We start from the raw sequence: 27,552 nt of genomic DNA on the forward strand, positions 1-27,552 counted from the left end.
AAAAAAAACTGTGTTTAATTTCAGGCTGGACCACTCAACCACAAAAATGCTACTCCGACCCAAGAAACAGATGCAAAATTACAGTCACAGCTGCATTCTGCGCAGAACAAGTTGGGTAATGGTACACTAAACTGCTAATTAAATTGCTAATGATTTTTTTTAGTGCCACTGCGGTATTTTGCCACCTTTATTTAAATAAAAAAGTATCCAGCAAATTTTTAAAATTGCAAGTTTCTATTTTGCTAAATACCAGTGAGACTTCTAAATAGGTATCACATATAAACAAATCTCTCTAAAATGACATAGCCATGTGGAGATTTACCGGAGGCTCATTTACTGACCAGCTATTTTTTCTAATATACTTTTCCACTAATTTTCCTTCCCTTTAAGGCTACCATCCTCATGAACTCCTCCGTGTTAGTGTTTGCAGCAACACCCACTGTTGGTACGGGTAGATAATAAACCGACATATGTCATGACATGCTGGCACTGGGAATATACAATGGCTGCATTTACAAAAAATAATAGCAACAGTACAATTTTATTTTTATTGTGATAACTGTGGTGAAATTTATTGCAGCGTTAGTATTTTATTGTTTCATTATGCCAGATTAGCTGAGGGATGTAATTATATCCTTGACATAAAAATGCTCTTAATGTTTTCATTTCAATTTTGCAGCTTATAATATGAAGATTATAGCATTATCATAATTCCATATTGTTACATGTACAATTAGATGGCAGAACATTTGCTTCCACAATTATGGAGCTAATTTCTAATAAATGCTTTCAACAAGGTTCCTAATTCATTCAGCTCTTGGACAAGTAGTGAAGGTAACCAAAAATATGCCTATTTCTCCAGTTATAGCCAATTTCTTCATGCAGATAAATACTTCACTTATTGACAGGAAATGTATACAAAAAACAATAATTTCATGCCAAAGATTTTTAGTAATCACTTCTTCTCCTTAGTGAGACTTTTGTAGACTGTCAGCCAATCTACTATAACATAACCCTAATGAAATGCTGTGTATTTATGTAAATTCCATATAATTTCAATCACAAAACTGAATACAGTACTTACGTTTTCTTTTGCAAGGGTCTCCAACTTCAGTGCTCTCTTAACTCTGCAAGAGAAAGACAGACAAGTTTTACACTCCTTCAAATACAAAATGTCTAATAATAAGATCCATTATATGTGGTCTTAAAAGAATTATATTTTCCTAATTATAAATGCATTAAATCTTTTATTCATTAAATGCTACTTTAGGGAAAGTAATTTCAGATACAGCAAATTTATTAACTAATTCAAAGAACATGGGACAAAAAGGTTGTTTTTTTGGAAGCTGGAACACAAGTGTTTGTACTAAAAAACACCCACTTCACTATTTATCAGTTCAAACCAAGATTATATATTAAAAAACAGGTATTAGTCTCTTTCAAACAAAACGCCAATAATTAAAATAACTATACACAAGTGCACTCTCCAACTTACATACCTTCTGGGTAGATGTTATAATTATTTTGCCATTAGTAGAAATAATGTATTAAGTATTTAAACATGGATACAGCAAGGTGAAAAAGGTAGTTCTTCCCATCATTTTAGCTCTTAACATGATTCAATGCTGCCAGACTATGACTTAACTGGGGAACAGATGCTCTATGTCTTTACAAGTCCCCAAACCATAAGAAACTATTTTCTAGTCTTCTTCACTATACTGATTCAGGAACATGCCAAACTCTCTCTGCAAAATTTGCTCTGCTGAACTGGATGCCCAGCTGTTAATGACAACACTAGAAAAGGAAAGCTGAATATTTATAATTCTTATATCGTACAGCTGTCTTCTAAAGAGCAGTCATCAAAATTTTATTGAATGCAGGCTAAATACTCAAAGGAAAGAAAGGTCAACATAAATTAAGACTATTTTACCCAGAGACAACTGCAACTTAAGTGCTTTCTTAAATCTTAAACAATAGCTTAAAGCATTATATAAAGTAACTAGAAAATTATAAAAATCTTTATAAAGTCATTCTATAAGAACTTTACTCATTCATTTCAGATTAAACAAGCTTTGGAAAATGCACTTTACTTCAAAATGTAACTGCACAGATTTCACCTTGTAGAAGATTGTTTTGACTCATTAGCAAGTAAGATGACCTCATTTAAAATATACCCTTGTTTAGAGTGTGCTACTGTTTGAGTTTCAAATGCAAAAGCATCCAAAAAATGAATTAAAAATGCATCTTGAAATATTATTCATGTAATATTATTGTATGAGATAACACTGGTTTAAAATTATCTGTATTTTAAAAAAGATAATAGAAAAATACTATATTAAAAAAAGCCAAACATGTAAGATTTACAGTTTCTATATTAAAAAAACAACAACAAATTTTTGCCAAGGGACAGTCAAAGGTGTAACAGTTTGATGGAATTCTTTACAACGTGTGTGGGGTTTTTTGTTTTTGTTTTAATATAGTGACCCATGTTGCTTAAGGAATGCAGACTCCATTATATCTTCAACCCCAGTGGCAGCAGAAAAACATTATATACATTCATACATTCTCTCGGTTAGGGTGCTCTGGGGGCCAATGTATTTGCATGTTATACTAAGGCATCCCTTCCAGCCCTACATTTCTGATTCTATGTTATGATGGAAGTTTTTATGATGGACTTCAAAGGGAGCTAGAAGCCAAAGTACAGCAGAATCTGGACTTCAGGTAGCTTTATGATGAGGGCAAATGAAAAACTGCATGGAAATCCTAAATTATAGGGATTTGGGAAATTTCTTGGAGAAAAAGTTGTGGAATAGTCAGCCCCATATTATTTAAAATCTGTCAGATAGTGTGTAAAGCAAGAGTTCTAGTTGGCCCAAATTTGCCTCTGTTGGCCTGTGGAACCTCTATAAGCCCCTTGAGCTATGCAGCTTTAGAGGCAGATTCTTAGGTAAGTACTTCTACATCAGAAGAGGCTGCGTAATGCCTTCTGTGATCATCTAAGCCTTGCATTTTCCAGTGAAAGCATTAGATTCTATCCCACCTGAGAGTATCCCCTCTGATGCCCTAACGAGGGGCAGGTAAATCACTAATCAACTATAATTCAGTCAGGATCATGTAAGACTGGGGGTCTTAAAGTCCAAACCACTGTCCTTGGCTAAAAGCTCTGAAACAAAGTTCATTTGGGAAATTAAAAAGGAGCCCCACTGGGCCACAGGTATCTCCCTCCCTCCCATGTACATTCAAAAAGATGCCTATGGGGGAGAGGAGAGAAAGCTCAACACAATCTAAACCGTGGAAATGAGAACCCCACACTACTTTATGATATAGAGGGCAGTAGCATCACCTCCATTAGTTCCAACTCTCTTCCTGCCATGGCTGGACAAAGTTACTACAGCACCAGGACAGTAGTAAATGTCACAGTCTGCACAAGTAGGGAAGAGGAAGGAAAAACCAAGCACATGAAACTACAGTGTACAAGAGCTCATTTACCTGAGACCCCTACCCTCAAGTTGATCCAAAATCTCCAGGGACAGAGTTCATTTTGTTTTCTTAATTGTGCACTGTAGATGGTGTTGAATGTTTATGTAAGTATATACATACTGGTAATTGGTACTTTACACATAATATTTACCAATCTAAAAAAAAGTTATAACTATAGTTTGTTACAACATATTGGAAAATCCCTTTAGGCCAGATTGAGAGTCTCTTGCTAACACTGGTGAGCATTTACTTACAAAAATACTCCTATTTACTTCAGTGAAAATATTCATGTGAGTAACTGCTCATCAGAGAGAGTATGGGTTTCACCATCTAGCCCTTGGTAAGGACTTGAGATTTTAGTCTCCTGGTACACTAAGATTTTTTTTTTAAACTTTGCATGTATTTAAGCAAATTATAAATGAAATAAATTGAAGATGAGTGAGGAAAGGTATTTGCATGAGGTGGTAATAAATGAAGTAGTATATGGAATGATGAAGTGGCTGTATTGCTTAATGGAACATTTATTCTGAGGAAATCACAATGCATTTTTGGGTGTTATATAGACTCCATTGACACACACTTTCAACCTTACTATTTTCTAACTCACTTTATAGAAAGACATTAAGTTTTACAAAAACGTGGTATGGTAGGTGATTAGTATTGCAGGGAACTAAGTATAAAGAGGTCACACAGGAGGTCACTGATTGAATCACAAACCTCAAATCCCACTATATCAGTGGTTCTCAACTTATTTATCATTGTGGGCTGCATATGCAGGGCTGGGCAGCTGCCTGACCCCAACCCTGGAGCTTGCGGGGCCAGGCGGCTGCCCAGATGCAACCATGCTGGGCAGTTGGGAACTCCGCGGGCTGGCCTTTAGCATACAGCTGAGGTGGGCCGCAGCTGTGTGCTAATTAGGCCGTGGGTTGAGAACCACTGCACTATACCATAATCCTATTCTAAGTAATGACAGCATGAAGACTTTAATAAGGAAGTTATATTTTTAGTGTGAATACACCTCTCTCATTGTTAGTGGAAATACAAGAACATACACTCAAAAGAATCTTTTATGTAGTTTCCACCCTGAATACCAGTGTGAAAACAGCATTTAAACTGAGGAAATCTGTATTTCATCTTTTTATACAAATGTGGGTTATAAAATTTTCACCCCAATGCATTCTGATGTCACAGTAAGACAACATAATAAAACTTCACAATGTTTTTAGTTGTAATTGACTTTTCAATTGGCCACATTGCTAAAATCTCTATTTGGCTCTTAGTAGAGAAATAACTAGATGGTATTTACATATAGAGAAACAGGAAGAACTAAAGGGGAAAATGGCATATCAGCTGGCAAAGCTTGAAGAAAAAAATATTACTATTTTCCAGGTTCAAACTGAAATGTAAAAGACAACGTGGAAGAAATAAAATGAGGAATGCACTCAAGTACTGCAATCCAAGGCTAGTAAATTTCATAAGAAGTTTAGAAAGATTATTGTCTGAGATCGCAAATTATTTAAGCCACACTTGTCTTCTTTCAGGTTCTAGAATAGAATCATAATTTGGACTTGAAGAAACCTACTTCCAGTGGTCGACAGGAAGCTTTGACTTGACTAACAAATGTTGGGCCTAAGTCATCAATTACTGAAGAATTTAAGCTTTCATTAAATATAAAATCTAATCTAAAGAAAATCTATAGTTGCTAAGATAACTATCTGTTATCAGACTGTGAATGGTTGCAGTGTTGTCTGCCCAAGTCTGCAAGCAGACTGCTGCAGAGTCTCTATTGCTACTCACAGCCTTGCTAAGCAGCAGTGAAATTAACAAGACTTGATTCACTTTCTCCACTGGTATTCAGAATCCTCTGCTGTTGGTTGGGAAGTTACCAACAACAGGAGAAGCAGGAACTAGAACGACTCAAACAGAAAGAATGTAGAAAAAAATCTGTGGAAGCAAAGTATAGTGGAGATCAACCCTTATAATGGCAGCTAGGAAGAGCCCAGAGCAGCTGTCCACTAGAACCTGAAGTACCAATAGTGGGTGTTACAGCCCAACAGCTACCACATCTCAAGCAGCTGCTGTCATTTTCTCACTTTCATGGGCATGAAGAAGTCACATGCACTTTACCACCGTGTTCTTCTACATCACCATTTATCCAAGGATTAATCATGCAATAGAACACATTTCGGAGGTAGATAAGTAGCAGCTTCATCTGCGGTACAAATAAGTTAACTGACTCGCCCAAGGTGACTTGGTGAGAAGACTGGTAATAAAACTCCCCTACTAAAATAACTTTGCCTTAAAAAAAAAATCGCCTTTGGGTTAACATTATATACAAAACTGATATTTGTAGGAAAACATCAGTCAAATAAAAATTCAGAGATTCCTGTTTGTTGTGGTAGAATTAACTATGTTTTAAATCTGCTCCACATTGACACGAATCAAAATCTCCTTTTCCACCCCTGCTACTGTGCAGTGAGATGGGGGCTAGTAGCAGTCCTCATGGCTGAATTTTGGTGGCACTCTATGTAGAAACACTTAACATTTTCAAACTGGGGTAGCTTAATTTTAAGCACTTAAATAGTAACCTGCTTCTCAGAGGCGCTGAGGACTCACTTAACTGCCGGGGATGTTACAGGGAATGACCACTTATTTAGGTGCCGAACTTTAAGGCACCCAAATTTGAAAGGATCTTCACACACACTGGCATCTGTGAGGGGCTCAGCGACTCTAGGGGAACCCTCCCCCCAAAGGGGCAGCTTATTTAGCTGGTAACTTTAAGCAGCCAGGTTTGAAAGTTTTGGCCACAGCCAGTACAGCCCTTTCCAAGCTGACGTGCAGATGGAAGGGATTTAAGGCTCGACTTCAAGTCAGCGTTCGTGTCTCCCAGCTTCTGCCCCCCAGCTCTTGTCCCCTCCCGCCCCCAACTCCTGCCCCCCAGCTTCTGCCCCCCAGCTCTTGTCCCCTCGCCCCCAGATCCTGTCCCCAGCTCTTGTCCCCTCCCGCGCCCAACTCCCGCCCTCCCCACCAGCGCCTGCCCCCCAACTCTACCCCGTTGCCCCCAACACCTGCCCCCTTCTCACCACCAATACCCCCGGGCCGGCTGCCCTGCCCTGCCCTGCCCTGCCCGCTACCTACGGCATGATGGCAGCGCTGGGAGCCGCTCCTGCACCTCCGGGGCTTCTCGGTTCCCGCCCGCCGTGCACCACCCAAACCCCACCGGTTGGAAACATTATCCAGAGGAGGCGGCCGGTTCCGTTCAGCCCGGGGGCGGCCCGTACCCGACGCACCGAGGCGGAGGGCGCACGGCGGCGGGCCGGGGCAAGGGACGAAAAAAGGATCCCCCCTCCCCCAGGTCAGCACAGGAGGGGTCACTGCATCCCCTCCCCTTTCCTTCTGCCCCTTCCCATGCACGGCCTCTGTGGGAGCCCCCGGCCCTTCTCGCTCCCGTTTAGGGGCTGGGCATGTTCGTTTACAAAGCAAATCGGGAGAAGGGAGCAAAATCCCCTCAGCTGGAAAGAGACCGCGTCCGCCAGTGCCCCTTGACAACAGCCTCAGTCCCCCGGGTGCTGCTTGTGCAGGGGCTCTCAGGGGGTCACGAGCTTATTACATGGGGGTCTGTCAGCCTCCACCCCAAACCCCGCTTTGCCTCCAGCATTTATAATGGTGTTAAATATCCAAAAAAGTGGTTTTGTTTTTATTTATTTATTAGAGGGAGTTGCACTCAAAGGCTTGCTATGTGAAAGGGGTCACCACCAGTACAAAAGTTTGAGACCCACTGTGCTAGTGGTTTAGAGCTCGTCAGTGAAACACTGGGGGTGGTGGGATGTAATCTGGAGGGTTAAATTGCCCTAAACTAGGTTTGAAATCTCACTGAAACACACAGAATCAGGATTCTGTGGGCAGAAGGGGAGATGTTTAGGAAGTGGCTTAAAATAATGTGGTAAGAGAGAGAGAGCTTGTTGTTTCCAAAGGAGTGAGACCTGGTAGGTTTGCCTTTCCTATGATGAAATGGGAGAAACTAGAATTTTGATTACAGAACTCATCATAGAAATGTAGGGCTGGAAAGGGCTTGTAGAGGTCATCTAGCCCTGAGGCAGAAAAAAGTAAACCTAGACCATCCCTGACAGGTGTTTGTCCAACCTGTTCTTGAAAACCTCCAGGGATGGGGACGCCACAACCTCCCTTGGAAGCCTATTCCAATGCTTAACTACCCTTGTAATTAGAAAGTTTATCCTAATAGTCAACCTAAATCTCGCTTGCTGCAGATTAAACTGATTACTTCTTGTCCAACCTTCGGTGGATCTGGAGGACAATTAATCACAATCTCAGTGGTTTGAGCATTAGCCTGCTAAACCCTGGGTTGCGAGTTCAATCCTTGAGGGGGCCATTTAGAGAATTGGGGTAAAAATCTGTCTGGGGATGGGTCCTGCTTTGAGCAGGGGTTTGGACTAGATGACCTCCTGACGTCCCTTCCAACCCTAATATTCTATGATTCTTTGTAACAGCCCTTAACATAGTTGAAGACTGTTATCAGCTCCCACCTCAGTCTTCTTTTCTCAAGAACCTTGGGGAGAACTGTTAGGTCATCTAGTCCCTCTCCTTTCCTCTGATGCACAGTTGTTCCTTACTGTATATATATGTTAGTGCTTCATCATCTGTACAGTTGAGATTTTAATGACCCAAGCCGTGGAGCTTCCACCAGTCCCCTTGGAAAACTATTGCACACTAGACTTCAAATAACATTGGCAGCACCTTTGTGCTGCACAAATTGGCAGCACCACCTGCTACACAAATAATAAATCGGTTGGTAATGAGTGGGCTGAGGGGCATAAACAACAGTTCATATTTTATAAAGCTAGTTACTGGAAAATTAACATTTATTCTCCTTTTCCTCCTTGACTTTAACCCACTTCCATTTTGTGAGTGTAACACTGGTGCTTAATTATAGTGACACCCGTTTGCAGTACCAGACTGCATCACTGTGTCCCTGTGGGGTCCTTCTAATGCCAGTGTAATATGAAAGTGTCAGGCAGGCGGTCTGTGTATTATAAATAGGGTACTTCATCCATGATAAGCGATTATTATCTTTCTTTCCCAAGTGAAAAAGACCTATATAACTCAGGAAACTGCGAGTGATTTAGCCCTCCTGAGTAAGAATCCAATGAGTCCTGAAGGGGACCCTACCTATGCCGTTATCTTGTTGTTCAACTTGAGATATTCAATTTATTATACGGGAATATATTTTCAGAAGTCAACGCTGGATAAAATAATGTTAGAGGCTGTTAGGCCAACAGTACAGCACAATTTAGTGTGCCTCTGTGATGGCCTTCTAAAAACCTTAATCACCTTTGGTAAAGAAGAAAACCACTGTTAAAGTTCACTGCCGTTTATGAGCAAAATGTGTTATTGTCTTGAATTATTTCAATTATTGAAAAAAAATCTGGATTTTCCCCCATTCTGTTTTGTGCAGTTTTGTGATGGTATTGTTGTAGTTTAAGGTCCTAAATGCTGCAAATGCTTATACCATGCTTAATTTTAAGCATTTGAATAGTTTCATTGATTTGAATGGATATGCTTAACTTTATGTGTTTGAAGGATAGATGTGTAAAATTTTGACAGTGTTTCCACTGTTAGACATGCTTTTAAAGAAATTATAGCTAGGAAAAAAATTCTTCTGAATATGGGCTTTAAACCAGAGAAATTCCTAGAGGCTTAATTCTAATTTTGGCTAAGGATGCATCACCTCACATGGTATCTTGGAAAATTTGCTACTGTGTTTGCATTCAGTGTAGATAAATAAATAATAATGAATATTACTTAGCACTTACATAGTTTAAATTCATGAATATCAAAGCACTTTACAAAGGCAGTTAAGTAGCATTATCCCCATTTTACAACAGAGAAACAGATTCAAAGAGAGTTTAATTGAATCTGTGCGTGAGGGGACAGAACAGAGACATACTTACGCACTATGAAAGCAAAAGCAAAAGACTTTAAATATGTTTGTATTATTCACAGAATGGCCAGCAGTCCTGGAAGTAATGCATCCCTCTCCTGTGAGAAAACCATACTCTCAGAAAATTGTCAAGCAAAGAAATCGCAGTATTCTGAAGAGGAGACTTTTTATATGAACTGCAGAGCAGCCTACCTAGCTGTTTTTAAAAGCAGCTTAGAAAATATTAAATCAAAAGAACAACTCTGTTTAGGTAATGAGTAGGAGATCATTTTCTTTACTTGAATTTTGTGTGTGAAGATTACAGTGGTTGATTTTCAAACCAACAGCCAGCATTTCACTGGTGGAAATACCCCAGCGCGTAATGGAGCTTGGTCACAATAGCTTCTTTTAAGGATTCAGGCAGTTCTTGGTGGGGTTTGGGTTTTCAAGCATCAGTGGCTGTATCTATAAAGACACTTCCAAGGTTTATACCTATTATAAAATATATCATAGTTTTTCAAATAGTTTACAGAAAGTACTTTATCTCAATAGTTTTCATTTCCCTCAAATTCCTAATCTATATTACTAGGTATTGGATGGTTCATGGAAGTGGGAACGATATACAGAGCCTTTCACCTCTAAATCACCACTCTGAATGAGCAAAAGTCAATACCACCTATCAGCTATTGGGGGGCCTAAGTGAGTTATTTAACAGCAGCACATTTGATGGTGGCATCGTTGCCTACTTGCGGTGGGCCTGAATACTGCTCTGTGGTGGTGACATTTTGCAATAAAGTGTTTTCCTCTCTCTGATAAATTACAATGAGTTATTCTCAGTTCAGTTTCTAGTGGACAAGTGTCCCTAGCACAGAAAATCACCATGGCAACTGGCATTAATTGGCACAGTGGTTTGCAGTCTCATCAGAAAAGTTGTTAAATTAGAGATGGAGATTGACCTACCCTTTCACCCCGAGTCATGGTCCCCCAGATCAGGGTTGAGAAACACTGACTATGTGATATGTGAAAAACTTTCCCTACCTATGCTGAATGTGTTTTGTGCATAAATGGATGACTTCAGTGTTTCATAAGAACTACGTACATTAATTTTTTAAAAATATAAATGTACCTTAAGTTAAAGCACTTCTCAATTTCCTAAATTTCAAGCCAGATGTTTTATTCTTTTATCAATATTATTTTGGGCTGTCGATTAATCGCAGTTAACTCATGCGATTAAGTCAAAAAAATTAAATGCAATTAAAAAAATTAATCGTGATTAATCGCATCTTTAATTGCACTGTTAAACAATAGAATACCAATTGAAATTTTTTAAATATTTTGGATGTTTTTCTACATTTTCATACGTATTGTATTCTGTGTTGTAATTGAAATCAAAGTGTATACTATTTTTTATTACAAATATTTGCACTGTAAAAATAACAAACAAAAGAAATAGTATTTTTCAATTAACCTCAGACAAGTACTCTAGTGCAATCTTTGTCGTGAAAGTGCAACTTACAAATATAGATTTTGTTGTTGTTATATAACTGCACTCAAAAACAAAACAATGTAAAACTTCAGAGCCTACAAGTCCACTCAGTCCTATTTCTTGTTCAGACAATCACTAAGACAAAGAAGTTTGTTTACATTTACAGGAGATAATGCTGCCATCTTCTTATTTACAGTGTCACCAGAAAGTGAGAACAGGCATTTGTAGCTGACCTTTGTAGCCAACCTCGCAAGATATTTACATGCCAGATGTGCTAAAGATTCATATGTCCTTTCATGTTTCAACCACCATTTCAGGGGACATATACTGTTTCTTTTATTTATCATTTTTACAGGTCTCACTTTCAGGTGACATTGTAAACAAGAAGCGGGCAGCATTATCTCCTGCAAATATAAACAAACTTGTTTGTCTGAGCGATTGGCTGAACAAGAAGTAGGATTGAGTGGACTTGCAGGCTCTAAAATCTTACATTGTTTTATTTTTGAATGCAGGTTTTTTTATATAATTCTATATTTGTAAGTTCAACTTTCACGATAAAGAGATTGCACTACAGTACTTGTATTAGGTGAATTGAAAAATACTATTTCTTTTGGTTTTTGACAGTGCAAATACTTGTAATCAAAAATTAAATATAAAGTGAGCACTGTACACTTTGTATTCTGTGTTGTACTTTAAATCAATATATTTGAAAATGTAGAAAGCATCCAAAATATTTAAATAAATAGTATTCTATTATTATTTAACAGTGCGATTAATCACGATTAATTTTTTTAATCGCTTAACAGCCCTAGTATTATTCTATTCATTGTGTGATTAGGTGACATCCGCAACAGTCCAACAATGTATCTTTTTGGTTTGGTAAATGCAGTTAGTAGTCGTAAGTATAAATACTTGATTGAAAATTATGATGCTTAGAAAAAGTCTACAAAAATAACTCAAAGTTCCACATCTAATTGGGTGGAACTATGAAAACAACCAATTTACACAGTAACTGGCGGGAGGGGTAGCTCAATTGTTTGAGCATTGGCCTGCTAAACCCAGGGTTGTGAGTTCAATCCTTGAGGGGGCCACTTAGGGACCTGGGGCAAAATCAGTACTTGGTCCTGCTAGTGAAGGCAGGGGGCTGGACTTAATGACCTTTCAAGGTCCCTTCCAGTTTTAGGAGATAGGATATCTCCATTAATTATTATCATTTATTAAGTTAGTGAAAAAAAATGGTTTCTAAGTTGGGCTAGGGGCTGGGAATTGGTTTACTTAAAATGTTTTAATTAATTATTCTGTTAAATGAATATTTGGAATAGCTTTCACAGTTCCATCTAGAAATCTGTTAAGCTTCAGTGTTGCCAACTTTTATAATGTATCACAGTATTTGGTGTTTTTCTTAAAGCCCCAGAACCTGGAGTCCTATGATTAAGAGAAAAACTTAGCTTACTTTTTTTTTTTAAAATAAAAGTTTCTAGGCCTCATGGTTGCAGAGAAAAGCTTGAAAACATGAACCGTAAAAAGGCTAAAAACCAGGAGGCATATAAAAAGAACTCAAGTTTGTATTTTTTAAAAAACCCTCATGATTTTGAAGCTAATATGATTTTTGAACACTTGGAATTGGCAATGCTGCCGTGTTGCTTGCTAAGGGTTTATCAATAGTAGATTATGGTGCCAGGGAATGGCATCTTTGTAGAAAACCACAGAGGTTATGTAATCACAGAACAAACAAAAAGTAAATAGAAAAGCATTCTGACACACTATGGTCAGTCATAATATTTAGGGGCACTGTAGTCCTCTTTTCATTAGCATAAAATTCATTATCTCCAGACTTTCATTCTCTTTAATCTTTGTCCATGTTACATCATGTGAGCTTTTTACCAGGAAGCCAGTTAGCATGTAAATCTGATGGTTTCATACTGAAAGCTTCTCTCCAAATACCAGTACTTGAAATACCATTCTCTAACAAGCATACTCTTTCAGCATATGACTCAGTCTTCTGCAGACTGTCAGGGTTAAGATAGAAGCCCCTGTATAACATCCTAATGATGGTTTTAAAATAAGAGTGGTGTGAACAAATGTCATCTCTTTTATATATGTGCTGGGCCTTTCATCTCTATCCATATGCTACTTGGGCACATAGCAAGTGTTTAGGCATTTTGGTTTCAAGGTCAGCTAAGAAAGGGCAATTACTAGTTCAGGCTCCCAGTCTTCTCAGACCTGTGTATGAACTTTTTTTCCCTTTTAAACTTGTAATGTAAGAGTCATTATAGGCTTATGTAAAAGCTTAGCGTAAATCCTGGCAAAGAATCAAATCAGTGGTGTCAATATTGAAGCATCTGTGGTTACATGATGTTTGGTTAATAACACAAACTGTGCTATTAATTTAGAGCCTGCTTCGACAAAACCTTAGAGGAGTCGTAGTTGCTCACTGAATGTACTATAATGTAATGTCCTATCTTGTTACTCAGGCATTTAGCAGAATCCAGTTAAAGAAACATAAATAAAAGATGCGGTCTAAACAGTCTTTCAAAAATATGGTCTTGGGAGATATGTTTGTAGCAATCACTGATCTCCCTTGAATGATAAATGATACAGGTAGCAGCATCTTGCCGTATATTTATCAAAACACATTTATTTAAATACAAGTGAATAATCAGTTCATGTAGGGTGCTAGATTGACAGCCCACGAGACTGGGTTATCCACATAACAACACACATTGAGAATGATTGCCCTTCCGTAGCTGACCTTGAAACAGAAATGCCAAAACAGTTGCTATGTACATGAATGTACAAGAGGTACATGAATAAAGACACGAGCTATCCCATATTCACCAGCCTCCACTTTGTGCCCCTTTGGTCCTTGGCGGTCACACCTTAGATTAGCAATAAAGGTGCCAATTATGAAAAGGGGTTCTTTGGAGAGTCTTTCTTTATACGGCCCATCTACTAAGAATTGTGATGATACCACCAACTCATTTCAGATAGGCTACTGAACAGCTCTGAGCCGGTAAAGACTTAGTCATTACAGATCTGGATAAAAAGCAAACTACTGACCTACCTAGAGAGTTCTCCTAAACCATCTAATTCTCTGAAGTGGGTGGCGGGTTATGACATCTTATTAACTAGACAGCATATTTGAGTTTAGCTTGAATTTAAGTTAATACCTTCTTCACATTATAAACTGATGAAAGCCTAATGTAAGTGAAGATTTTTCAGAAGCTAGCTAGAACTAGGAAATCCAACTTCTGCAACTGCCATACGCAGGAGCAGTGGGACTTGTTGCAGCCATTTTATCAGCTTTATTATTATTATTTTATTTTTTATGATTGATTTTATTATTAAGTTTATTGTTTATTTATTATTTTACTATCTAACAGTTTACTGGGAATTTTTTTTTTATACATTTGAAATTCATGTTTTATAATATGAACTATTTGGTTGATGCAAAAACAATTCTACAGCTCATTTATGGTAGGCTGTGCACTGAGAGCCTGACCCAATTCCTATTAAAGTAAACGGAAAGACTCTCATTGATCTCAGTAGATGGATCTGGCCCAGAATATGTGGCTTTACAAATAACAGGTTGTTATATTAAAGCCTGTGGATTACACACAGTGGGCCAAATCCCACATTTACTACTTGTGGGGGGAGTAGGGAGGAATTTCCCTTTCAAGTCAGTGGGTATTTTGCCTGATTGAGGGTCTGATCTTGCAGGTCTTACTTTTGTGAGTAGTCCCATTGAGTTCAGTGGTTCTGTGTACACAAGTAAGAGACTGCTGCTGACTGGATCCTAAGGGCTAAATTGTGGCTTTGCCACAGCCCTGTGTATGAGGCGGCACATAGTTCTAGTAGCACTTAGACCCAGCCTGTATCTGGCATAGTGCACTTCCCCAGTATGCCATTGAGTGCATTGGGAGGGAAAGAAACGTACAGTGGGAATGTAGTACCCCATCAGAGGCTTAGGCTTCTCTGACCTTCATGCTGCTAACCCGGTATGGGTAGCCTTGCACCCTCTTCCTTCCCAATGCGGGTGCACAGGATGGTCCCCCGGGTAGCATTAAATCAGGAACACAAGATTGAGTCTACACCCATATCACAGCTACTGCAGTTAAGCAAAGGTTTATCATTCGTGCCTACTTTTGCCTTTGATTGATTGGATTAAAAAAAACCTGCCGTAACCTATGAAATGATTACAGGATAGTTTGAAAAAATCATATCTATTTTGTCTGTCAGTGTCAATGAAGAGTTGATATTATATTTTATTGTGCAGTGCTTCAACAGGCTGGAAGAAATCCATCTCAGACGACGGTTAATCAGTACTGGACTCCCCAGACCACCACACTGAATTTTGATGATTTTTGTAATATCTTAAAAAAAGAAAAACCAGCTACAAAAACAGAACTGCTCAAAGCATTTTTAAAAGTAGATACAAATAATGATGGATATATTTTACACACTGAACTTTATAAAATTCTTACAATGGTAAGTCTCGTGGAAGGTAAATTACAAATTTTGATATAGAGCTATAATTTTCATAAAATTGGTATAGCAGAAGAACCAATCTTTTAAAATTTTAAAAATCACAGAAACAATCCTGAATATTCAAAAATTGATTTTTTTTAGGGGGAAACAATATATATCTGAATTATTTTAATGATTTCTTTTTAAGTGTCATACTCCCTTGGCTATCTTTCTCTCCGTCTTTCTTATTTCTTTCCCCTTACAGTCCTGAAGCTGGATGGTCACCCAACTGCTCTCAATTCCAGCCCATAATGTATGAAGATCAACAGAAAAATAATTAAATTACTTTTTTTAAGGAAACACGACCTATCTGACCCGCACTGGTGCAGCTGAATTGGAAGCACACAGTCCTTGCTAAGTTCAGTGCCTAGTATTGTTTTGTTCCAGCAACTTCTATGCAAATCCCCTGCTCTTGAAAGGGCCTTTTGCAGCCCAATGGGACAGTTTCATTAACTTAGTAAAGTTTGTTCAGTTATTATCCTCCCTTCACACATTTTGTCTCATTCATGCTCAGAAATAACTTCCCCCCCTCTCCTAAACATGATAATTATGGGGTCCATGATCCCATTACAGCCATGACAAAAATACCACATCACTGCAGCCATACCCCTGAGCTCAGCCTCTTACCTCATCAAGTTGCACAATGTAAGCTGTGATAGAGCTAGAAGCATAGTGCATAGCAAGGTGGTGTATGAATTTACAGTGCAATAGCTTGTTGCACACTAAGTGGCCAGGCCATGTGAACCGTGCTGCTGCTCACTAAAAGTTCCATAGTATACTTTGATGTGTGCAATATGAAGCATTTAATGCGCAGCAGCAGGGTCCACATAGACCAGGGGTCGGCAACCTATGACACGCATGCCAAAGGCGGCACGCGAGCTGATTTTCAGTGGCACTCACACTGCCTGGTTCCTGGCAGTCCAGGGGGCTCTGCATTTTAATTTAATTTTAAATGAAGCTTCTTAAACATTTTAAAAACCTTATTTACTTTACATATAACAATAGTTTAGTTATATATTATAGACTTATACAAAGAGACCTTCTAAAAACGTTAAAATGTATTACTGGCTCGCAAAACTAGATTAGAGTGAATAAATGAAGACTCGGCACACCACTTCTGAAAGGTTGCCGACCCCTGACATAGACAGATGGCAGGACCCTTAACAATCAGGTGCTGTATGATAGTATAGATAGTAGCAACAACAGGGAAATGATCTTTGTGTAGTACAAGGTGAAAGAAGCAGGTCTTGAATATAGCTATAGCCAACACCATGAAGGGCTATAAAATCAGTAGGTCTAATTTAAAGTAAATCCACCATTTTATAAGGAACCAGTGTAAAAGAACTCAGCATGGGCTTAATATAACAGCCTAAATAAGTGTCTAAAATGTAAAACACTATTAATTATTATTAATTAATTTAATTAATTAAACATTATTAATTAGCTCTTGGTTGTAATATGTTAATTAGATTATATGTAACACTGGGATTGAACCTAGGACCTCTGGAGCTAAATGCATGAGTATCTACTGTATGAGCTAAGAGCCACCTCTCTGTTAGCAGACTCATTAATCTCTAAGTGGTCTAGTTGCCACTAGAGGGGGACACAGCACCACACCCAGCAGGCATGGGTTACATATAAATATGAATTTAATTGACTGGGAGTTGCTATGCTACAAATCCTCAGTGCCTGGACGCCTACTAAAGTCAACATTAGTTCCACACATGGAGGGCTTGTAGAATGGGACCTTGAAATTGCATGAGCTTAGTTATTCATCTTCCAAGTATTTAGTAGTGTTTCAAATACATTCAAATATCATTTACAATGCTGATCACTATTTTGGGGATTCAAACTCAAAAAAATGTAAATGTGCTTCAGATAAGATTTCTGGAACGAATGCTAAAGTATACCTATTCCTTTGAGTAATCTTCAAACCAGTGATGTCGGTGAACAATGTTCTTTAGTAGGAACTGACATTTAAACTGTTTATCACAGAGAGGTGAGAAGATGACTGTAGAGGAAGTGAATGCCATCACTAAATTGGCTGATGTAAACAGCAATGGCAAGCTTGATTACAACAAGGTATGGTAAACAAGGTGACAATACTTTTGTATATGATGTTGGATTAATCAAATTCTATAGCTACTTCCTAAACCACACTCCTAGGTTTTAGTGCTGATATTTTGAAGTTTGCAGATTACCAAGTGCTGGAGGCAGGGCTGGTGCAGGTGATATGGTTCCCAAAGGGCTTCATATTATTATTTTATTTATTTATTATTAGTATTGCCATAGTGCCTAGGAACCCTTGTCATAGACCAGGACACCATTGTGCTAGGAGCTGTACAGATAATATGGGAGCACCATTTCCCTGGCGCACAATGCACTTCCTTTGGTAATATCCTCAAACAAAGGTCACTTTGTCCTGGTGAATCTAGCTATGTTCAAGGATACAACCTGGTTCCAGGGGTGGGACTGGCAGCAGTAGCAAGTCAAGGGTGGCAAATGAGAGCAAACCTGGATATTCAGCATGCATTAGCACTGTAATGACTTTTTAATCTATATTATAAGTACTTTCTTGGATAATATGCAATTTCTTTTGTGGGGGAGGTTATTGCGTGTACTCGGCATCTATTTTTCAAAGTAGAATATCTCTTCAGTTTTATGTTATTTCAAACTGTACCTCTAAGCAATAACTAAATTTTAAACAGTCAACAGTCCACAAAAGACTTGCACCATAAACACAGTTTCACAGAAAAACAACAACCCTCCATTAAAAATTAGACATGAAAACAAGTCCACAAATGTCTAGCAGATAATATAAATCATCTGTTGGGGTGAAATTCATATTTCATTTTCATTTTATAGTGCGACCTCTCTACTGAATCATGGCTCCATTTTTACTATGTCACTTGAGAGTGGTCATTCTGATTCATGAAAATAAAATGAGCATTGTGCTTCAAGAGAAACTAGATTCCATCTATTGATTTATCCTGTGCTTATTAATGTGTGTGTTTTCCCCTAAAACTGTATTAAATAATGTTTCACTTTTTCATTGTGCAAAGTTTTGTAAATTATATATGACAACCAATGAGCAATGTCGTAAGACTGCACTAGAGAAACTAGAAGTTGACAGTAGACTGAGACGTCAGCAGTTTGGAAGTCAAGTTGAAACCTCCTCTGAAAGGGCAACAACACCAATATCAAACCCATCATCAAGGACCACAAGGAAAACTGATCACAAGCCAGCACCAAAGAGAGGTATTTACTTTTCATGCAGGGAGGCTCCATTCCAGGAGACAGGGCCCATTCTCCCAAGTGAATCAGCAGATTGAGTAACTTTTTTTTTTTTTAAACTTTTCTCATACTAGCACAGACTAGACTAATAATAATTTTGACTTTGGCAACCACAGAAAAGCGCCACTCGGATTTCTGAGCCCCTTGCTCAACCGGACTTTGGCTGCATCTCTTATCTAAGACCATCAAATTTTTCTTAGGACTAAAATCAGTTGATTCTTGTGTGACACAGTCCAGAGGGAAGAGAGAAAATGAGTGTACAGATATTGCAGTATGTCAGGCTATTTATCTCATATCCTGATAAGAAGTGAAGCCTAAAACATTTATCAACAGGAAAGATATTAGCATGAATTTTTAAAGCAAGGTATTTAAACATGTGAGTAGTCTTATTGACTTCAATATGTCTACTCATGTGCTTAAAATTACACAAAGGCTTAAGTACCTTACTGAAGAAAGGCCAAGATTACAGGAATATAATGACAGTATATTAAATATCTGCATTTGTACATAGAACATATCAGTCACTTTTGGTTTCAATTCAAGGAAAAATCATGCTGAAATTGAAAAAATGCAAAGAAATATGACAAGAGGAAATGAAAAGACTGGGATTGTGTGGTCTAGAAGGAATGTAAAGAATACTTGCTTGACGTGTACAAGGAGGGAGATGGTGGTAGTGGTACTAGCCTATGGTCAGGTGATTAAATAATCAGAAGAGAATTCAGTTTATTTTAATGAAGTTTTAGTTTTTGTGTGTGTTACTTTGAATGCAAAGATATACAAATAAATACCATTTGTAACATTCTGAAACAATGGAAAACAGACAGTGTAAATAAATAAATATCTATGTTATAGGTGACAACAGAACTTCTTCAAGGCCTTCATCCGCCCAAAGTTGCAAAGCATCCGTTTCTTCCACCGTCAGCATGGGCACCAGCAGTAACACAAATTCAGAGCTAATTGAGCCAAACACAGTAAAGGTACTGTGTATGTTAATTCTGTTTAAATTATGCTGTTTTCGTTTAAGCACACACATTGTTGCACGTTAAATAGAAGCAGTTTTCCTCTGATTTTTTTCTCTTATGTTAGTAGTTTGTCAAGGACAGCTGTACACTACAGAGAGATTTCATGATGCAAAATATTATTAATATTTTTATATATTGTTGGTTGTGTTGACATTCAGTTACTGAAAATAATTTTTCAGGTGTGAAGGTTTAATAAAACAAAGTATATTTTTATAAATGAAACCACTGTTGGATAAAACATATAATGACTTTTTGAGAAATTTAAAATTGAATAATTTATTAGATTGGTGAGAACTTTAAATGCTTAAGTAGTCTGAAAGATTTGTATCATAAACCTTTATAAGAATGGTAATTGGAAATAAATAACAGCTCTCCAAACATATTCAGTTCAATGAACATTAATTTGTAAATATATCCTGTAGCCTGCAAATATTGATTTTATATTTAGACTAATATGTTCTATAAGTATTTTTGTTTAAATAAATCACTCATTCAATATAAATTCCTGTGGGAGAAAGACAACAAAGTCACTTTGTTAAGTCAATATTTGTAGAGTGTTAATATTGATCTTTTTCCTTTGTTTTCCCTTTCTTGACTCAACCTTTACTAGTTTTCTTTCAACAGAAAATAATAGCTACAGAAATATAAAACATTAACTGGAAACTGCTAGGATACATTAAAAATGTGCACCTTGAGACCTCTGTGTAAAAGGGAAAAAATGGTTATGACCACATAGTATAACTACTGCTAGAAAACTGAACTGATTGTTCTCATGAGGTACATTTTGTTTCAAATAACAACTCTGTATTTGTTATTGAACTCTGAAGTCCTTTATATCTTTAACATTGCTGGATAGTGACATTTGTTCTATATTAAAATTTAAAAACATGATCTCAGAGGAATTTTTTTTCAATCTGTTTAGGTACCTGCACCCCCATGCAATTTAACCTCAGTTCCAGCATGTTCAAACATGATCTGTAGTGTGCAAAATCATATAGTTTTCCAATATTGGACCCCTCTTTATTTTCACAAGCAAATAAAGTTTTAATGAAAAGCAGTTTTAGAAAGTAACCATTAGTGATTACCAGCATATCTTTCCTCAGAAATTAAACCAAATATTGGTCAATAAAAATAAACAGATGTAACTGGTACTGCTTGTTGCATCCATACTACCTAAGGGCCCTAGCCAAAGCTCACTGAAATGAATGGACAGACACCCAATGATTTCTTGGGCCTTGGATCAGGACCTAAGAGCATACATTGTTCTCATTCATTTTATATTCACATTTATTTTTCTCCACAGTTCATCTGTTTTCTGGGACAATTAGAAAGTGTTGTTTTGGTGGACTTGGACCAACCCTGGTGTTACTGGTCTGATAGCTGAATATAGTGTAATTCAGAACACTTTGAACCTTTATACATTAAAATTGCCATGGACAAATGTAGCTTAGTGTACCCTATGCACAATATAACACTTCCAATTCCAAAATATTCTTTATTCAGTGGAGCTGTGTGACAAATTCAAAGAAAGGCATGTCGAATATTTTAAGGATCTAACTAATTATTTTAAAGAACACCACAGACTCCCAGCCATTTATCATCTGTGTCCACAGAAAACTTAAAAAGGGGCCTCTTTTTTCAAAAGCAAATTGTAGTCTGCACAGATCATATTCTGTTTGGCTCCCACTCAGGAAAGAATAACAAGAATCAGGCATCAAGTATATCCAGGTCAAAACAATTTGCAAAAAATTAAATATTGTTAAATCTTATGAGGGCGGAAGATGGTCACTTAGGTCAATTCAGGCACAAGGTTGGAGTCAGGAGATCTGTGTTCTGTTCCCAGCTGTTCCAAAGACTACCTGTGTGACCTTGGGCAACTCATTTCAGCTCTCTATGCCTTAGCTTCTCATCCGTAAAACAAGGATAAAAATGCTTCCCTAATTCACAGGGGTGTTGTGAAGCTGGTCACATTAAGGTTCCATTTCTAAATAGTTTGTAAAGGGTAAATTAATAATCTGTCATGAGCATGTTCCAGACATGAATAGTATTATAGATGGTTATGAGCATATTAGTGGAAGGTGTATAGATGGTGATAAGCAACCTGTTGGACTCTATCTATATGTTTACACTGCCACTGGGAGGTGTGATTCCTAGTGCGGGAGACAGACATGAGCTAGTGCACTATAAATAGCAGTGTGGACTTTGCGGCACTGACAGTGGTTCAAGCTAGCCACCCGAGCTCAAACCTCAGGGGGCTGGGCAGGCTTGTATTTAGGTGACTAGCCCAAGCCACGAGTAATGCCACAACGTCTGCACTGCTATTTTTAGTGCGCTAGGTCCAGCTGAGCTAGCACAAGTCTGTCTACCTGCGGTGGGAATCATACCTCCCTATGCAGTGTAGACACACCCTATAACAAACTGTAACAACAACAATGTAAAACATTTCTGTGACCTATTCCTGAAGGGATAAATCCTGCTCCCTCTGTGTGGAGGGGCCCCTTGCAATGGAACTAGTGAGATTCTGTTTTGCAGGGAGGACAGTAGGGATAGGATAGGTATTGGCAGATCAGGGCCAAGCACTGATCTAAAGATTTGGCTTGAAGTATATGAATAGTCTCTTGCACTAAAGATGCCTTTTATTTGCATTTTTGTGTAGGTAACTAGACATTTCCTATAATCCCCATAATGCTTTAGAATTGGAATGCCAATATATAAGACTTACATAAAATAAAGTATTCTCCCGTGATGGGTATTGAAAGCAATAAACACTTTTCTGATGTTTTCTCACTGATTAAAGTAAACGTAAGTGTGTGTTTTCCAGTTTACCTTATATTTTGTGCTTTTCCATTTCACATTCTCCATTGTGAATTGGAATAAAATACACTGTATGTAGGCTGAAAATCAAACCAGGAAGGTATTCTTTAAGCGTTTATAATGCACGTTTTTGCAATGTGATATTGTTGATAAATTAAAGAGAGTATAGCACCACCTCATGCTCTGTTTAAGCATAACAAGCCAGTATTTGAATTCTCAAGGGCTCTCAAACCATTTCATAGCGTTCGACTGCATCTGAATGGAGAAAAATTGTCTCAAGACCCACTTAATCCCTGCATTTTGGGATTATAGCTCATCCTTGTGATAACTACCTAAATTACTTAACATGAAAAAGCAATGGTAGGAAAGTAGTAGCTGTCTTTAATGGGATGTTACAGTTGGAAACAAGGAGAACCATCAGATATGTGGTGAGGTGACTCCCCACAGGCCAACAATGGTCTATGGATCAGTTTGGGAACCTCTGCTCTAGTAAAAAAGGGAAGGTAGGAAATTATTTTTTAAGAGGCATTTTTGTATGTGATAATTTACTTTATCTTTTTGAAAAGATACAACACATTTGGCTGCTCTTTAAACAATTTACTGTGTACCTTTAAATCTCTTAAAACCCAGTCCTACTATTTAATTAGTTTAACTCTTGAATTTCATCTCACCTGAAATGCTGGTGGTTTGTTTTTCAAACATTTGTGTAAACTATTAAGTTTAGAGACTAAAGTGAGTTAACCAAAGGCTTTTGTTTAATTTCCTCAGCTCTGTCAAATTTCAAGGACAAATCTCATTTTGCGGCATAAGGATTTTAGGGTAAATAGAGGTTATGTGAATACTGTAACAACAGTTCACCTGGGGAGGAATATTCTCCTCAGTAATGATATAAGGGGCTGTCTTGCACATTCTTCCTTTAGCACTGATTTATGTTAACACTAAACTTAGTATAATTTTAAAATGTTGACCCTAACTTCTTTTATAGGTTTATTGAACTCCATCTTTCACTCAATCTCAACCCCTTCACCATTGATCTCCAGTTGTTTTTCACCTCTCTCTCTCTCTCTCTCTCTCTCTCTGCCATTTGTTCTTTGCAGGTTAGGTGGCTCTTCCCCCATCATATTTCTAGGGGGCAGGGTTTGTTTGGTAAAGGTCAGTGTAAAACTTTGAACGGACTCTATTCAGGGGTCTCATTGAGATCAGGTCTATTTCTAACCAAATAACTAACTATCTCTCCTAGTTCCTGTTGAAATTATTTTAAAAATATGAAGAACTCTAGCATGTTAGTCTTTTATATGGGTAGAACTTTGCAGTAAAGATGGTAGGTTAGAGGAAGGGACTGGATACCTAGTTCCCCTTAGGGATTGCATGTCCAGATACCCATGGAGCTTTGCGTATCTGAGCTTAGAGTTTTTGGCACAGTGTAGGTTGAGGAATTCTGTTAAAATGGAAAAAAGGCTCTATAAGAATTCTAAAACATACAGTTTATCATCAGCTTCTTTTCAAGGGCTTAAAAAAAAAGTGAATTGCGCATAGTCTCAGTTACCACTAAAAAGTGATCTACGTTACAAACTATAAGTTAGCAGAATTTGGCATGATTGGCAGGCTGAAATGAAGATAATGTATATGCTACCAAAGACTCTGGATGCTGAGGCTAAAATAATTGTCACTTGGGATCAAGTTTGAGGTAATTGACATGGCAGTGTCAACATGCTTGCATCACAGATGTATAATAATAAAGTACTTTGAGTTTACAATAGTTTCCAGATGCTACCAGTATCATAAGATTCAGAATTATCAGTATTCACCCAAATTAGCTTATAAAAATAAAGCTGAGTTTCCAAAATTTTGTTAAGAATATTTTTCTTCCTATAGTTTGAAGTTACTGTTTCAGTTGGATTTGTTTCTCTGGTTTCTTTTTGGGGTTGTTCTATTATTTTGTATAATTGTTTCTTAATAAATGAATGATTCAGAGGCTGTATGTGGAAGTAGAGAAAGTATTTTTGATAGGATCTGCAGAACCTTTTTTCTCCCAATAGCTGTGATGACCTTGCTCAAGGAAATTTTACTTCTCTGTACTTTTATACTCTTTTTACAGATAATTAAAGCAAATTTACTTATCTCAAATTGATATTGTGAGTCTTAATTTGTTTGTAACATACCATTAGATCCTCAAACGAAAGATGCTAGCTATAAAAGGGCTTGATCCTGCTTCTGTTGTCTTTGTGGTGCAGTAATGGGTCCCAAAGGAAGACTTATGTTACTCAGTGACTGATTAGAGATATGCAGTTATGAATGGGCAGATCTACATATAGGGCCCAGTCCTGCAAACTCTACGAAGTGTTGTACTTGGTGCCATTAGTCTATTTAGGGTAGCAAACGCTATGGGCCCAATTCTGTGTTGTCCCTCACTTCGTGTAGTCATTACACCAGTGCAAAATGCTGTCTAGTCAGAATGGCTATAAATGGGTATAAAACACTATCTAGTCAGAATGGCTGCATTTTACACTCACTTTTCACTGGTGTAAAAAGTTACATAAGGTGAAGTGCAATGGAGAATCTGTCTCTAAGTCCAGTAGTGATTACAGGATAAGGGCCATAGAAAATTACCAATTTCTTAGAACAAAATTAAATAAGCAGTTTACTAAGGGAGACAGATCTATCATAAAATGTTGTTATGGGGCATTATCCTTACAAGAAACATTGCATTTTATTATGCTCTGTTTTATTGTTGTTTAAAACAGATGAGATGCAAAAACTACAATGGAAAGGTTCCAGAAGCTAAGCTGTGCTCAAAAACAATGTCAATAGACTAAAATGTCAGAGGATAGTAGTCTTCCGTTGCTAGGAAAATATCCACAAAAAGCTTGAGGGATTTTCAAAAATAGGCAAAATCAGTTATTCCTTTCTTCCCTCAAGGTTGGAAACATCCAGTGACAACACTCCTATAATGACTTTGTTTCTGTTTTCCAAGTGATAGCTTGAGGGAAATTTTGGAACATGCCGTTTTTAAAATACCTAGTCTATAATTGTTGTTGTATCTTGGCAGTAGCAACATAACTTCCCTAGAAACCTTGTATGCAAATAGCGCAATCTTCCTTTTTTATCTTTCATTCCGACTTTAGCCAAATTCTGGCAAGCTTGTGTCAGTGTTAATGGCAACTGCACGGTGCACCTGGGTTTCCCTTTACTGACCCAGCAAGTGTACCCATTCTCAGGCTTCCAGCTCCCCAGCTATTGTTGGGTGGAGACACGTCTCACTCCCTTCTGACTGGGTTATTTCCAGACTGCACAGTTCCCTGCCCAACCCAGACAGATTGCCCAAGTGTCCCTGCTTGCTTCTCTTTCAAGACAGATAACAAGTGTAATTGCTACAGATATAAGTTGCCACAAAGACTTCCTGTGCAAGCCTGCTTTATTGGTAAGGTAAAAAACACTCCAGAGAAAACATATTTCAAAACAATAAAAGAACATACACACATGCTAATATGCTTACCAGAATGAACCCCAACCTTAACATGGACTCTAGCAGGATCAGTTCTTAACCCTCCTTCTCTTCCCCCACTGAAGGGGATCCTTGCGGTTACCAGTTCAGCTTCAGAGCAAGCACACAGTCTTGTGAGGCTTCAGTAGGCCCAGTCCTTTTAACCCTATCCTACGGATTGGGGCCTTCTGCGACCAGAGGACCTGTCCCTTTGCTGGATCAGGAAAAAGGCCATGAACCAGTTTAAAACCAGACTATTTATCCAAACCCTCTTCTTTTGTCTGTTGGTCTCTGAAGAATCTAGTTTGATCTAGTATATGCATCTTTCTCTAGCAGGATGGTTTCTCTGGAGATGTCACAACCTGAGTGAATTTGCGTAATCACCCCCTGTTCTCCTATTTACCCTTTCCATGGACGTACATATAGTTCCACAATAGCACATACACAGTTGCATTTTTAATACAATGGACTCCAAAAGTTTAATACAGTTTAATTTAATTCAGTAAAGTTCATTCAGGATATTGCAGAAAATTGTCAGTTTGTTGCATCCTGAATGAAGTGTGTGTATCAGGCCAACTTGTGTTAGATTTTTGAGGGTGATGCAGCTACGTGTTCGCAGGCCCAGATCCCCCAAAGTTATTTAGGTGCCTAACAACCCTTGAAATGAATAGGACTTAGGTGCATAAATATCTTTGGAGGATCTGTGCCTCGGGACCCAATTCAGCAAAGCACTTAAGCACATGCGTTAGTCCCAGTGACTTCAAAGGGAATTTTGCATGTGCTTAAATGATTTTCTGAATTGAGGTGGATTTAAGTTCATGCGTAGCTGAACTGGGGTCTAAAAGAGTATCTTTGGTGAATAATTCATGATTAATTTATTTGACAAATGTTACCTGCTTGTGACTTTCTGAACAAAGAATTCTTGGTTGTTCAGCCAGTTCGTTAGGTTCCCTGATTGGATGACCCGATGGAACTAATAACAGCACAGTTTTCAAATTGCATATTCAAGTGTTAAATTCTCAGTTTGGAGTTCACATAATTGGCTAGTTATGCAGCTCAAAATTCACTTTCCGCAAATATTTCAGCAGCTGAGAGTAAAATTTGTGAAGCAGGTTTGCTAGAATATCTGCAGAAAGCGAATACAAAAGAGGTGTACATGCTGCTTAAGTGAATTCATTTAAAAATTCAGAGGAGTATTGCAGGAGATTTTATGCAGCCTTCACCCAGCTGTAGCTAAGACCAAAATAATTTACTGAGAGAAAAGCATTAAAGACCAAGATGAACTTCTAATATACATATTTGTTTTTGTTTCCAGGATTGGCAGTGTGCACAGTCCAAAGGATGCTTCTTCTTAGAACAAGATGGTGAAATCATTACTCATAAATATAAGTTGTACTTACCTCAAAAGTCAACAGTATATATCACCATTAAACCTTTAAACCTTAGCCAGTTAGAAGGTAAGCATATTTATATTTTGTTTGTTTGGAAAATCAGCAGGGAGGTCTGA

At 37.9% G+C, this 27,552-nt stretch overlaps 2 protein-coding genes across 14 annotated transcripts in view; one reads left to right on the top strand and one right to left on the bottom strand.

The window, feature by feature from the left end:
* Positions 1–6,956, bottom strand: part of ITGB3BP (integrin subunit beta 3 binding protein) — a 51,158-nt gene extending 44,202 nt beyond the window's left edge. For 9 of the 13 annotated variants that reach the window (XR_010589628.1, XR_010589627.1, XR_010589626.1 and 6 more), the window contains exons 1-2: positions 6,619–6,713; positions 1,085–1,127 (exon numbers count right to left, since the gene is read on the bottom strand). Coding sequence is in view for 3 of the 13 variants with exons in the window: in XM_024104877.3 (XP_023960645.1) it covers positions 1,085–1,127; positions 6,619–6,713 (138 nt within the window). In the remaining 10 variants the exon portion in view is untranslated. Of the gene's footprint in view, positions 1–1,084; positions 1,128–6,618 lie in introns of all 13 variants that reach the window. The other 4 variants (XR_010589632.1, XR_002888791.3, XR_010589631.1 and 1 more) reach the window with 2 other exon arrangements.
* EFCAB7 (EF-hand calcium binding domain 7) overlaps positions 6,709–27,552 on the top strand; it is a 41,801-nt gene continuing 20,957 nt past the window's right edge. Inside the window, exons 1-7 of the mRNA XM_005284767.4 lie at positions 6,709–6,835; positions 9,502–9,689; positions 15,181–15,392; positions 17,427–17,513; positions 18,494–18,689; positions 19,578–19,702; positions 27,361–27,502. Coding sequence (XP_005284824.2) covers positions 9,503–9,689; positions 15,181–15,392; positions 17,427–17,513; positions 18,494–18,689; positions 19,578–19,702; positions 27,361–27,502 — 949 coding nt within the window. The 5' untranslated portion in view covers positions 6,709–6,835; position 9,502. The remainder of the gene's footprint in view (positions 6,836–9,501; positions 9,690–15,180; positions 15,393–17,426; positions 17,514–18,493; positions 18,690–19,577; positions 19,703–27,360; positions 27,503–27,552) is intronic.

Source organism: Chrysemys picta, chromosome 8, assembly GCF_011386835.1.
Source record: "Chrysemys picta bellii isolate R12L10 chromosome 8, ASM1138683v2, whole genome shotgun sequence".
NCBI lineage: Eukaryota > Metazoa > Chordata > Testudines > Emydidae > Chrysemys > Chrysemys picta.